This window comes from Gymnogyps californianus, chromosome 18 (assembly GCF_018139145.2).
Source record: "Gymnogyps californianus isolate 813 chromosome 18, ASM1813914v2, whole genome shotgun sequence".
In the NCBI taxonomy this organism is placed as follows: Eukaryota; Metazoa; Chordata; class Aves; order Accipitriformes; family Cathartidae; genus Gymnogyps; species Gymnogyps californianus.
The window spans coordinates 6,272,294-6,285,549 of NC_059488.1; the positions used below are offsets into that span (position 1 = coordinate 6,272,294).

At 41.0% G+C, this 13,256-nt stretch overlaps 1 protein-coding gene across 1 annotated transcript in view; it reads left to right on the top strand.

Annotated features, from left to right (window-relative positions):
* The first annotated feature begins 25 nt into the window (after nucleotides 1-25).
* NUP188 (nucleoporin 188) overlaps nucleotides 26-13,256 on the top strand; it is a 29,436-nt gene continuing 16,205 nt past the window's right edge. The window contains exons 1-21 of the mRNA XM_050907825.1: nucleotides 26-51; nucleotides 2,000-2,054; nucleotides 2,657-2,730; nucleotides 3,326-3,410; nucleotides 4,133-4,213; nucleotides 4,687-4,731; nucleotides 5,352-5,444; nucleotides 5,571-5,690; nucleotides 6,110-6,321; nucleotides 7,114-7,228; nucleotides 7,756-7,956; nucleotides 8,675-8,764; nucleotides 9,335-9,400; nucleotides 9,932-10,051; nucleotides 10,528-10,654; nucleotides 10,775-10,930; nucleotides 11,285-11,411; nucleotides 12,048-12,135; nucleotides 12,218-12,294; nucleotides 12,458-12,572; nucleotides 12,921-13,041. Coding sequence (XP_050763782.1) covers nucleotides 26-51; nucleotides 2,000-2,054; nucleotides 2,657-2,730; nucleotides 3,326-3,410; nucleotides 4,133-4,213; nucleotides 4,687-4,731; nucleotides 5,352-5,444; nucleotides 5,571-5,690; nucleotides 6,110-6,321; nucleotides 7,114-7,228; nucleotides 7,756-7,956; nucleotides 8,675-8,764; nucleotides 9,335-9,400; nucleotides 9,932-10,051; nucleotides 10,528-10,654; nucleotides 10,775-10,930; nucleotides 11,285-11,411; nucleotides 12,048-12,135; nucleotides 12,218-12,294; nucleotides 12,458-12,572; nucleotides 12,921-13,041 — 2,194 coding nt within the window. The remainder of the gene's footprint in view (nucleotides 52-1,999; nucleotides 2,055-2,656; nucleotides 2,731-3,325; nucleotides 3,411-4,132; nucleotides 4,214-4,686; nucleotides 4,732-5,351; nucleotides 5,445-5,570; nucleotides 5,691-6,109; nucleotides 6,322-7,113; nucleotides 7,229-7,755; nucleotides 7,957-8,674; nucleotides 8,765-9,334; nucleotides 9,401-9,931; nucleotides 10,052-10,527; nucleotides 10,655-10,774; nucleotides 10,931-11,284; nucleotides 11,412-12,047; nucleotides 12,136-12,217; nucleotides 12,295-12,457; nucleotides 12,573-12,920; nucleotides 13,042-13,256) is intronic.

Sequence of the window (13,256 nt, forward strand, 5' to 3'; positions counted from 1 at the left end):
CGGGTCACGTGAGAGGGGAGCGAAGATGGCGGCGGGCGGGCTGTGCGCGAGGTGCGGGGACATCGGCGGCGGCTGCTCCGGCGGGGGGTGTGGGGGGGCCGGGGGGGGGGGGGGGGAAGGCGGGGGCGGCCCCGTCCCTCGCTGCGCGCGGACCCCCCCTCCGCGGGGCGGGGGGGGGTGGAGAGGGGCCCCGCGGGGAGGGGGGGGGGCAGCGCCGGCGGGGGGAGCGAGGCGGGGAGGGTTAACGGCAGCGGGGCCCGCGCCGGCCTGGCCCCGCCCCCCTCCCCCCCCCGCGCGCGCAGTGAGGCCCCGCCCCGTCCCTCGCTGAGGGGCCCCTCGGGGACCCCCCGGGCGGCTAAATTTTGGTGTTAGTAGTGACTTTTTAGTGATTTTGCGTTTCTGTTATTCTGCCGTGTTGTAAAAGATGAAATGTTAAATAGGGCCCTTTAAAAGCTTCTGCGAAGCTGAAGTCTCGGTTTACGCTGCCGTCTGGGAGGTGTCTGTCAGACCTCCGCCTCCCGAGTCCCGGAGTGGCTCTCGTGAAGAGCAGAGCATTCAAGGGTTGATTTTTCACCTTTTGGACAACTCTTTGCGAATATAAAAATCAAAATAGAGATGTGGAAGATGTATAAAGGAAGCTATTCAATGAATCCCAGGTTCAGTGATCACTTTAGATCGGTGCCTTCATTTGTCCTGAGGACGTTTTTTTACATTTATTCTAAGGTTTTTATGCTCTGAAGTGTCCCTCGATGTCTAATTTTTATTAAATGAATGTCTGTAAGCCGTAATGAGGACAACACCACCACTGTTAGATGTGATCGCATAAAGAGAGCTTTCCTTCCTTAGCTGTCTTGGAGTCTAATTAATGAGCTGGCAACAAACCATGGTCTGTTTTATTCACAGAAGAGGTTAGGAGGGAATGAAAAGTAGAAGGGTTGGCTCTGCTAGGCTGGCGCTCAGTTCTACAAAGTGATTCTTTTATTGGTAAAATTCTGTGGCCTTTTGGTGCTCTGGGCTGGAGAGGTTGCACCCGCAGCTGGTTGGTGACCAAGTCAGGAGAGGTTCGTTAGCAGGGAGGTGCGCCTAACTATCGAGGAATGAGCAGGTAGAAATTATGTTGATAGGTGTACTGGAAATAATAGGTCTTGTCATTCATTTAAGTGGCACCATGTGTCAGAAGTTGCAGATGACTTTCACTGTCACAGTGAATTATTTTGATGATGCTATTCTGAAAATAAGTTAATGAGTGTTCTTGCTCTTGTAGACAGTCTTTGTGTGGGGAGCTGTGGTGTTTAACTCCTGATGTGTATTACGTTGCTAACAAATCATCATTTGTCTAAGTTCCTGAAACTCTTTTTGGCAGACATCTTTTTTCAGAGCTGTTGTAGGGAGACTCGTTTTTCTGGATGAATATGCTAGGGTCAGGATTTGATCTGTAATACCTTAATAGTGCTTTTCTGCAGAGCTCTCAGGAAGAAACAAGAAGCCGAGGTAAATGTTCTGAAGACCTGCAGCAAATCATTCTACCTTATGTAAAGGTGTTGCAATTTTTCACTTCACCCAGTTTTATGTTGCACTTAGAGTGAAGGATGAAACTGTTATGGAAGAATTTGTTTGGAGGAGAGCATCGAATGTAACTGAATAAAATATTGCTCTACACTTTCATTAGGTTTCTTTTTACTAACCTCAAACTTCCAAGTAGCAAAACCAAATTGAGTTAGTAAACTGATATAAATGTGATGCTTCTTTGATAAGAGTTTGCAACTCTTGCTATATCAGTTGTCACCCTCTTTGGGTCTTTCCTGGGTTCTTCCAGGACATCTGAAACTGGTCAGCTAAAAACTAACGTTCCTTAAATCATTTTTCTTATATCTTATATCTTACATTGCAGTGTGATCTGCTCTGAGTTAATTGCAGGTTTGAAAAGGTGTAAGCTAAATGGAAGCCTGAAATAGTGTTCATCATTCAAATACTCTCCACCTTTTCCCTTTGTTTACAGGAGCAGCAGAGAATTATGGACAATACTTCTGGGCAGATCAGCTTTAAGAGAACCAGTAAGTCCGTGTCTTGCTAAGCAGGTTTGCCCATCACTGAATGGACTCCATGGCCAAATATATCATTTGTACATCTCTTTGAATATTAGTGAAAATATCTTTTGCTGCTTTTCCCTCTTCCTCAGTGCGATTTTTGTTCCTCTGTCTCCACTACTTGTTCATTCTTCCGCTCCTTGTTTATAGCTGCTTTATGAACTACCTGGAAGGGTGTATGTGAAAAGGTGGTTCCCTTTCTGGAGTGGACACAAGTGTGACTTTCTAGACTGGCTGGCCTGGGGTATTCATGAGTGGTACAGCCTGCTTCGTTGTTTTCAGGGACGGAGCCTGTGCTTTCAAGAATTTGCCCAGAGATTGGAAATCCAAATGTTTCTGAACCCAGTCCATTGCCTCCTATTTCCTCTCCCTTCCCGTGATTAGGCAAGGCAGCGAGCTGTCTCATACAGTAATGCACCTTGAATCAGTCTGAATCATAGATGCTTGTCTTGTGTTGTTCCTGCCTCTTTGTGGTGGTGGAATTTCTTTGCTTTGCTTAAATTTAACAAATCTGATACTCAGCAGTGTACGTTGAGGAATCTGTTCAGCAGTATTTGGTTCTTTTTTAGGCACAGGTTGCGGCAGAATTGAACAAGCACTGGCAGAGATTGTTAGAGGGACTTTCATACTATAAACCGCCAAGGTATAGTAATTGCGTAATTTTAGAAATTAACCTCTAAAATGGAGTCTCCTAATAAGTAGAGGAGCATGTTGAATGCTTCTCTCTGATTATGTAAAAATAGATTTTTACTCTCTTGCATGACTTGAGATTTCAGGAGAGGAGTAGCAAGAGAAAGTACTTAATCCGTATAACATTTTTGGGCATGAAATACAGACCAGAAAGAAATAACAGCGGTTTCTGCTGTCATTACTAATGTTAGGTAGCTCTTAACCCTTGACTCTGCTGAGCTGCAGCAATCATGTGCAAGTATGCAGCCTGTGGAGAAGTGACTCCTCTTGACACTTGGTCATAACAGAAAGATATCCAGGTTCCCTCATTGGAAAAGGTGGAATGAATGTAGCCTGCGTTTATTATAGTACTAAGATTGTGAACAATGTTGAGTTTTATCTGGTGGGAAGGTTACAGAATATTGTTGTATGAAATATTGAAAGGCCATTGAGGAAAAAGCAAATGTTCAGTTTAAACTGACAAAACTGAGAACTTTGAAATTAAGCCTATTTAGTTCATTCCTTGGGATTGTTGCATTTTTAATGACTAAAATTTCTTTTTTCTTTAGTACGACTTCAGCAGAAAAAATAAAAGCTGATAAAGATGTAGCTGCTCCACTAAAAGAGTTGGGTCTGAGGGTCAGCAAGTTTTTGGTGAGTGAAGGTGCTATCTGATTATTTTTTATCCCTGCACTTAGAATGCATTGTTATTGGGATTCTGGTATTTATGTAAACTTCTTGATGTTGAATAGGGGCTAACTTAAGTTCCTTTCAGTTCAAAATAATCTAAAGGTTGTTAGAAGTACACGTTGAGGCTGTAGGTCAAAATTTTCAAAAGCGATTAGTGACCTCGAAGTGCTTTGGTTTTTCTGGTTAGCATCCCTTTCTGCTGCAAAGGGCCCTGCTTTTCAGAAGCAGTCACCTGCTTTTCGTCTTTCTTGGGTTCTTTCAGGACATCTGAAACTGCTCAGCTAAAAATTGATGTCCCTTAAATCAGTTGCCATGTTTGCAAATAGTGTCTGTTTACCTGCAAGGTTATGTTACTTCAAGCCAGAAGTTTAGAATTCAGTGACTGGTGGCGGTACCTTTATTTAAATGACTGTTATGTTCCTTTTGCTGAAGTTAAATTACTTACATCTAAGGCTACATCTAAGTGACATCAAAGCTTATGTATTTTGCTTTAAACAGAAGTGCTGACTAAAGCAAGCATTTGCCTGATGCAAAATTTTTCTTTTGGCATATTTTGGAAATTACCTGTTTTGAAGAGAAGAGCTGCCTGAATATTTGGAGAGAATCCTCATCTTTAATGAATTCGGTTGCCTTTTATTCGTTTTAGAGCATCTCTTTTTTTTTTTTTTTTTTTTTTTTTCTTTTAGGGTCTGGATGAAGAGCAGAGTGTGCAGTTGTTACAGTGTTATCTTCAAGAGGATTACAGAGGAACAAGGGACTCTCTGAAGGTCTGTAGCTCCCATTTATGTTCTGTTTACTCCACATCTTTCCTTAATACCAGTAGTTTGTTGATGCATATGGTCACATGTGAGTCTGAGTTCTGATTTGGAAATGGCTTTGTAGCTTTTCTTCTCTGAACCTACAATGCTCAAGTGCCGGTTTAAGGAAATGTGACAGTAGATATCCACGCCTGACTTCCTAGTACCTCTTCCTGCTTGAATCTCTCTGCAGGAACTCAGCTCCTCTCTCTATCGCAAGAATAGAGGAAAGCTGCAGATTTGTGAAGGAGAGTGAGTGGAGATGAAGAACAAATATGTAGTTAAAAAAGAGTGGTTTGGTTTTGTGCTTTTGGAATCTGTCTTTCCAAAAGAAATGGAAAGAAAAATTGTCTTCTGTTTATTTCAGGGTTTTTTTGTGAATATGTATTTTGTCAGTAGGTATTTCTGCAGTAGATATTTATTTTGTTGTGTTTTGCTTACAGACGGTTCTTCAGGATGAAAGGCAGAGTCAGGCTTTGATGCTGAAGGTTAGTCATTTCCATTTGTATTTTCTGTCGAAAAGATCTGTTGACAGAGAACCAACTTTATGGATCCAGAAAATCTTGGAATAATTGAAGCATTCCTTCGTATAAAGAACAAATTTTAGAAGATGCTTCTGAAATAGAGGGATGTGCATATAGATTTGAGCAGTGTTAATAGTTGCTACAGAAAGGAAATTTTAGGCTTAATATAGGGAGTTTAGCTGGGCAGACATACGCTCCCTTGTTTTCCAAAGCTTGTAGGTTTATATGTTATTGTCTGAAGTGACAACTCTGAAATGGAGACTGATGATCATATCTGACAGAGGATAATAGAGATGAGGAATGAGAGATCATCTCTCTCTGTCTTTTTGTCTTTCTTTTCCAAGTTTTCTCACTTAGCAGTGTAATTATAGACATGTCCCTGTGGGCATGTTTTATTGAGTTCTGTAAAGTTAATTAATTTTTTTTCAGATAACTTAAAAACTGCTTAGTTGAAACTCCATCTGTAGTAATGTTTGGGCACTATGTATTCCTGTGATGAAGGCCTTGGCAGCGTATGGGACAGGAAAGTGTATGGGAGTTGGACACAATACCAAATTGATATTGATGACACTATATTTTCACAGCTTGCTGACTATTACTATGAAGAGAGGATCTGCATTCTGCGCTGTGTCCTCCATCTACTCACTTATTTTCAGGATGAGAGGCACCCTTACACAGTGAGTACAGGAACCTTTTCCTGGCTGTGATGTCATTGAAATAGGCTAAATATCTAAGTTGTGTAGTAATTGTCCACTTGTGATTGTAAAATGTGAGAAGTAAATTTATTTATTTGTTTATTTAAGGCACAATACTTCCAGTGTGTTGAAAAGTTGGACAAGGAACTAGTTCCTAATTACCGGAAACAGTTTGAAGCGCTGTACAAAGCAGAAGCTCCTACATGGGAAACACATGGAAATCTCATGGTATTTTGTTTCTTGCTATTATTTATCAAACTTATAAAGTCTTTCCTTATATGTAGTGTATTGGAAAATGCCTATGTGCAGATGCAGTTAAAAAGGATGTTTCTCCTGGTCCAAGAAACCTAAAATTTGTTTTCTCTCTAACAGAACACACTTTTGCTCAGAAACAGAGTGTGTTGCATGGAACGTATTGTTCCTTGTAATAAATCCATTGATAGCCCTAGGCTAACAGATCTATTTATGTGTAGTTGTTCATAATCTCTCTGCATCAGCACACTCTGTATTTATAGTGGCTTTCCTTGCCATTGATACAAACCACTGGCTACACAAGCTGCTGAAATGCTTCAATGCTTCTCAGTTTCTAACTGCTTTGACTGACCTGTGAGCTTTGACATATGATGGTAGAACTCTTCCTTGTGCAGACAGAACGTCAGGTTTCCCGTTGGTTTGTGCAATGCCTCCGTGAACAGTCCATGCTCCTGGAAGTCATCTTCCTCTACTATGCATACTTTGAAATGGCACCTGATGAGCTTCTGGCATTTGCAAAGATGTTCAAAGAACAGGGATTTGGCACTAGACAAACCAACAGACATTTGGTAGACGAGAGCATGGATCACCTGGTGGATCGTATTGGGTAAGTATCATGTATATTTGTGAAGTGAGTACAGAGCAAAACAATTGTTTTCCTCAGGAAAAAAGCATTTATAATTCTAGCTGCTGCCTCTTAAAATCACCGCTATTTCAAGCTAAGCTTATTGTGATGAAGGCAAAATAGCTTTTTCTGGTCACATTGGAGGTTTGTGGCAAAATGAAGGTGTGATTGCAAAGTAGAAACGTATCCATATACTAGCTTTAATCTAGTATATAATCTTGCCTCTGGTAAGAATGGCAATGAAGACACAGTGCCACTCCTTCTTAGATGGTCTAGTGGTAAAGTGAAATTGCATCTTCACAGTCCTGTGCTGGTAGTCTGGCTGCTACCTACATGGAGGCTAGCGCTCTCCGATCTGTGGTGTTAACTTTGTTGCCTCAGTTCAAGCTATTGTGGGTCTGCTTACAAATGGCAGTAACGTTTTCATTTTGCTGCCTGGAACATAACTCAAGCTGCAGCTGGGGGAATGAAAATCCTGCCAGGTGGCAGTTACAAAGGTGGAAAAGCTATCTTCAAATTTCAATGACCTTTTTTTGTCTGGTCAACCAGAAATGGTAGTTCTGAAGATTGTAATCTGCCATATACTAGCATTTCATGACAAAATTTGGATTACCTGCTGTTAATTTCATGTAAGTTCTTATTGCTTCAAAGAATAGCTGAACAAAAGCAAACTAAAGGTTGGGTTTTGACCACTCAGAATTACCCGCCCCCCCCCCCCCGAATTCTTAAATAAAGTTTCTGACCTACTTATTTTTGTTCTTTTCGTGCTTGTAGCTACTTTAGTGCTCTTATTCTGGTGGAAGGCATGGAAATTGACTCCCTCCATGAGCGTGCTTTGGATGACAGGACGGAGGAGCACAAGTTAGCTAATAATGAGCGCATCCACCAGGTAAAGCACTGGCAGAGTAACTCCTCGTCAGGCCTAACAATACAGAACTTGCTGTGATTACCCAAGCAGCGCTGTTTAAAGATTATGTCTGTAAGTTTCTGATCCTTGAGTTTGTTGACAAGTGTAGGAACTAGCATCCACATAACATTCTGGAGCAAATAAGAATGAAATTAATGCCTCTCCCCCTTATATTTCCTTGGTTATCCTGGGCCTTTCTCTAAAGAAAGATGTGTGCAAAGAAATAGGGATTGTGAAGTTTCCAGAAGGGAATGAAACAAAAGATTTGTAGTGTCAGTGCTTTTAGGACAGAGAACATCTGAGGTTAGACCAACTGTAAGTCAGTAAACCATGCAGAAAAACAGACTGAGGCTGCAAGTATGTAATTTGGTCAGTTGCATGTTTGAAATAATTATCTGCAAGGGAAAGGTGACTGTTAGCAAGAAGATGCAATCAGCTATATGCTTGCCGAGTAGGAACTTGTTTCAGAAGATCTTAATTATTTTGCTTTTTGTCTTGTCTCTGCGCAGGAGATGGACAATCAGCTGCTGCAGTTAGGGGATGTCTCACATCATGCTCCGGTGCTTTTGGCCTGGGCTCTACTCCGTCACACTGTAAACCCGGAGGAGTCAACAAACATTATCAGGAGAATGGGCAGCACTGCTATCCAGCTGAATGTTTTCCAGTATCTGACAAAGCTGCTGCGATCGCTGAGCAGTGGGGGGAAGAATGTGAGTTTCTTATAATCATATATGTAAGCTCTTGAATGTTTTAACTGCTACTGATGTAAAGGTATGATGGGAAGCAGATGATTTTGAACCAATGTTCTTTCAAACTAAATCTGGTTTTAAGCAGAGTATGCAGTTAAGCATGTTTTATCATCTTACCTTCTTTCAGTGAAGATCAGAAATCAAGTTGAAATGAAACAGATTTTTTATGCCCAAAGAATAAAAAAAAAAGCTTTTGTAAGTTGAGGAGCTACATCTCTTTTGAGCAGAATAGACTGCATTTAATCACGTTTGTTGATTTGCCTCCATAAGTGTACTTGCAATTGTGGATCTTGTGTATTAGATGATTTAACTCTGCACTATTCTCTGTATAGTTTCATTAGACAATACCGTGTACGAGAGTAAACTACTTTGTAGGCAGAAACCAGCGAAAGCAAATCCTTTTGATTTCTGTGAACACTGAGTGCTGCTTTTTTTGATGTTTGGAAGGCATTTCTAATGATAATGGTAGTGGCAAGACTTCTCATTTTGGTGAAATATTTCGTGTTAATGTGGAGCTTAACTAATGACTGCTTCCTGTTTTGCTGCCCCTCTGCTGACTGCAGCAAGGATGTATGAAAAAGGCAATTACTCAGTTTGTAAAGCAGACTGGGTACAGTTACAGTGTGTTCTGTAATTCATAGTCTTTCCTATAATGGCCTTGTGTATTCTTTCTTTCCAGTGTACTGCCAGCACAGCTTGTATGTGTATTTATGGACTTCTTTCCTTTGTCCTGACGTCACTGGAATTACATACATTGGGCAATCAGCAGGTAAGCATCCAAGGCTTGTTGCGTCTGTTACCTGATTTAAAATAACCTGTCATAACTGATGCTAATTACTTTTGTTAACCTGTAATGCTGCATTTGATACTGCAAACTTTATGTGACTTAGATCTAAAAGAGTGATTTGCTGTTTTTCCTACTGCATTTACACAATGCAAACTTAGTAAACAGCTCTGCAGACTGGCTGATTAATAATGAAAGAGCATATCTTGCACTTGAAGTCCTATGGATTTGAAACTAGTTGTGTTATTTCCAAAGCAATGGAAATAATACATACTCCATTTCCAAGTTTGAGAAGACATCATATAGCCCTTTGCAGATAAAGTGGACATATTTGTCCTGGCCAGTCCATTCATGATAAGGAGCATGCCTTTAGGCTCGGTCTGTGTTCTGGGTTTGGGTGTGTTCGGTGTTTCTTTCTGTTTTGACTAGAGGAAGTAGTTACATCTTGGCTGGTAAACATGGAAATTTAAATTCCAAAGATGTGGCAGAACTTGGTTGGGATGAAATCCCCCTGTGTAAAGTAACTTATTTTCTCCATCCTCTCTTCCTTTGAAGGATATAATTGATGCTGCATGTGAAGTTCTGGCAGCTTCCAGCATTCCTCAGCTCTTCTGGAAGACGGTGAGTGTTTTGGCAACTTCTTTGACCTACCGTGCTTATAACTAAAACCTGATAAAGATCCCCTTTTAAGAAAGGAACAGACTGATTGTATTTAGTTAGTTAGTTTCTAGGAGGGCCTGAGGAGCTAGTGTTCGTTTGTATCTATCTTTGATTTACTTTTGCCCTTTCCTGCTTTTTAGGTACAGCCTTGGCTTTACTCTTGAAGGATACTGGAACAAGTTTTAATATAGGTGATAGTTTAAACCAGGGCTGGGGTTGCAAGGATTGAACTAACTGCTGGCAAAAGCATCATGCTTATTTTTTTGTTGTCACAGAATTAGGATGATATGTAATGCATTAGAGTCTTACTTCCTGCCTTATACTTGCACACTGCCTCATGCTTTACTCTGTGCAAGGACTGGAGTGATGCCTTTGTGCATGATTAATATTAAATGTACAACTTAAAAAGGAACTGTATCCTTGTGCTATACTGAGGCCATTTTAGCATTTCTTTTTAGTAACAAGACATTTGTTTTCTGTTTCCACCACCAGGAACCTACTGCAGGTCTGGGTATTATCCTGGACAGTGTGTGTGGGATGTTCCCCCATCTTCTTACTCCTCTCCTTCAACTGCTCCAAGCCCTTGTGTCTGATAAATCTACTGCAAAAAAGGTACAGGATCTCTCTTGGTGTTTGGGCGACGATTTATTTCAAGACAGGGATAACATGCTGTGTGATAATGCTGTGTGATTCTTTCTTTCCATTACATGTGCTTATCTCAATTGCAGTCTTAGATAACAGACATTGAGCTTTTGTCAAAAGAACAGTGGACAGGGCTCCTTTTTAGTCCTGTGCTGTTGCAGGACACTGTTTTATGGCCTTTAGAAAACTTTTCAACTCTCCTGGCTGAAGATTAAGATACTGCCTAATTTTTCAGGTTGTACTTTACTCATAAGAAGTTTCTGATTCATTAGATGAGACTTGTCTGGACTTGTGGGCTGTCTAATAATGTTTTGGTAGGGTTGATGTATTGGAAGGATATTGTACATGTCAAGAAAACTTTCCTATTCCTGGAAATGACCTGGTTGATTAATTTTTAAGAAGGTCTGGCTCTTTGGCTGTATTGTTTAAGCTCTCTCTGTATGCAGGTATACAGTTTCCTGGATAAAATGTCCTTCTATATCGAACTGTACAAGCATAAACCTCCTGATGTGATCTCTCATGAAGATGGCACACTTTGGCGAAGACAAGCTCCAAAGCTCCTCTATCCTCTTGGTAAGGAAACTGCACTTAACCTTTTCTTATTGAAATGCTTTGGGGAATTCAGTTCTTTATCTGGCTTCTAACTCATGGGTAAATTTGTGACTTTATTTCACCTGCTTCTTCAATCTTTAGGACTAGGTCAAACAAATCTGCGGATACCTCAGGGAACAGTGGGCCAAGTGATGCTGGATGATCGGGCTTATTTGGTACGATGGGAGTATTCCTACAGCAGCTGGACACTGTTTACCTGTGAGATTGAGATGCTGCTCCATGTTGTATCGACAGCAGGTGAGATAGGCTGGGAGTATAAAAGAGTATAAATGATTGTTAATCGGTATCAATTTAAGGTTAATAGTAGGATTGAACAGCTCTGAATACTTTTGAAAGAGCATGGAATACTTTCCCAGAAACCTGGTTTTTTAATTATTACTATAATTCTGTAAAATTCACTGCGAAAGGCCAAGAGCGTGTAGTGAGATGGGATAAATTTTAGATGAGGGAAAAATTGAGGTAGATAAAATAAATGTGTTTTGGTATGGGGAATGATCATGGGGAAGTGTGGTAAGATTAATGTGCATTGTTCCAGATTTGATTACTGCTCAAGTATGATTTCGCATTCTAGCGTTAGTTTTCTTTACCCAGATGTGATTCAGCATTGCCAGAGGGTCAAGCCAATAATTGATCTGGTTCATAAAGTCATCAGCACTGATGTATCGATAGCAGATTGCCTTCTGCCAATCACGTCACGAATCTACATGCTCCTGCAGAGGTAAGTCACTGACCGGCATGAAGTCACTAACAGCGGAGGTACCTGAGAAGATATAATGAGCTGGAAGAATGGCTAATTGCTAATTTTGCCAAGAGCTTTGCAAGAAGTGTGTCTCAGTGCTTGAACTCCCCAAGACTGATGTTCAGTTCTTAAGACTGTTCTGGCTACACTAATGCTTTGATGCAGCAGAATGGCCCCTCTTCCACTTCTTTCCTGAATGTTGTGCAATTTTTTTCCATTTAAAGGCATTTTTTATTGGTAGTTATATTTACATGAAAGGGGAATAAAACATATAATTAGAGCAGTAATTTCCAGGTGTTAAAACAGTTGTACTTATTAACTCTCCTCTCAGTGTTAACTGCCTGGGAATTGATGTTCTGCTGCATAATTATTGTTTGCTGTGACAGTCTGCTGTCTTGCCAGCCTTGCCTCTTGCAGTAAATTGATCTGACTCAGGTGTGAGGGGGAGGTGGCAAGTCTAGACTGAGAGTGCAGACTCTGGTGTCTGTATTTACCTGCTTAGATTTTATACTTGTGTACTTCAGTGAAAGAGAAGCTTTTTTGCTTAAAAAAAACAGTCTATAGGCTAGACCGCAGGTGGCAGTGCGTTTTATGCATACTACTTCTCTTTTGTAGGCTAACAACTGTAATCTCTCCCCCTGTGGATGTTATTGCTTCTTGTGTCAATTGTTTGACAGTACTGGCTGCTCGGATGCCAGCCAAGGTGAGGAAATGACCTTCTGGGTTTGCTGCGTTTGAGAACTATATGTGAATGAGAGGGAATATCTGTACTTTTTCTTTTGCAGGTTTGGACTGACCTTCACCATACAGGGTTCTTACCATTTGTTGCCAATCCAGTGTCCAGTATGAATCACGTGATTAGGTATTCATGATCCCCTTCCCCCCCCGCCCTTTTTTTTTTTTGGCCTAACCTATTTGTAACGTCGTAAGAACTTTCTGCCAGTGTGAAATCTATGCATCTGACATCTCTCACTCATGTGAGAATCCTGCTATTCATGTAATAAACCCTCTTGCTCGTTTCACAGTGCAGAGGGAATGAATGCTGGGGGCTATGGAAACCTATTGATGAGCATAGAACAGCCTCAAGGCGAGTACAGCGTTACCATCTCCTTCCTGAACCTGATAACAACTCTTGTCCGGGTGAGTGCTTCTGGAATGGTCTGCGTGTGAAACCAGCTGTAAGCTGTTATGATAGGAGAGTGAAATACAGCCGTGTCTGAGATTGATCTCCTGAGCAGTGGGTCTCTATGAGTAATCATTGGTTGGCACTCCCTTCCGCGCTACTGTTTGTGCTTTCTCTGTAGTCTGATTCTTTCAAAAAATTGGTTTGATTCCTCTGATCTACAGAAGAATAGAAGTCACTTGTAAATCTGTGTCCCCATGCTCGATAGTTTTTTCACACTTTAAAGACGTATGTCATATCTTCCTGCAAAAGGTTTCTTGTCCTTTTAACCAGAAGGGGGACAATAATATTTCTGTTTCTCCTAGGGACAACTTGGTAGCACCCAGAGCCAAGGACTTGTGCCCTGCATTGTGTTTGTCCTGAAGGAGATGTTACCAAATTACCACAAATGGCGTTATAACTCTCATGGAGTGAGAGAGAAAATTGGTAAGGATGTTGAGGGAGGGAGAAGGAGGAGGAGGGGATAAAAAGGATCACCTGTATCTCAGAGAGAATGTGTGAATTTTTCCTCCTTTTTTTATCATACCTTTTCTAGCAGCCATTTGGGATTTGCTTTGTACGTCTACCAGTATTGCTAGATGCTGTGATTTGTTTGAAAATATTAGGAACTAGGCAACAGATCTTCGTGAAAACTGAGTAGT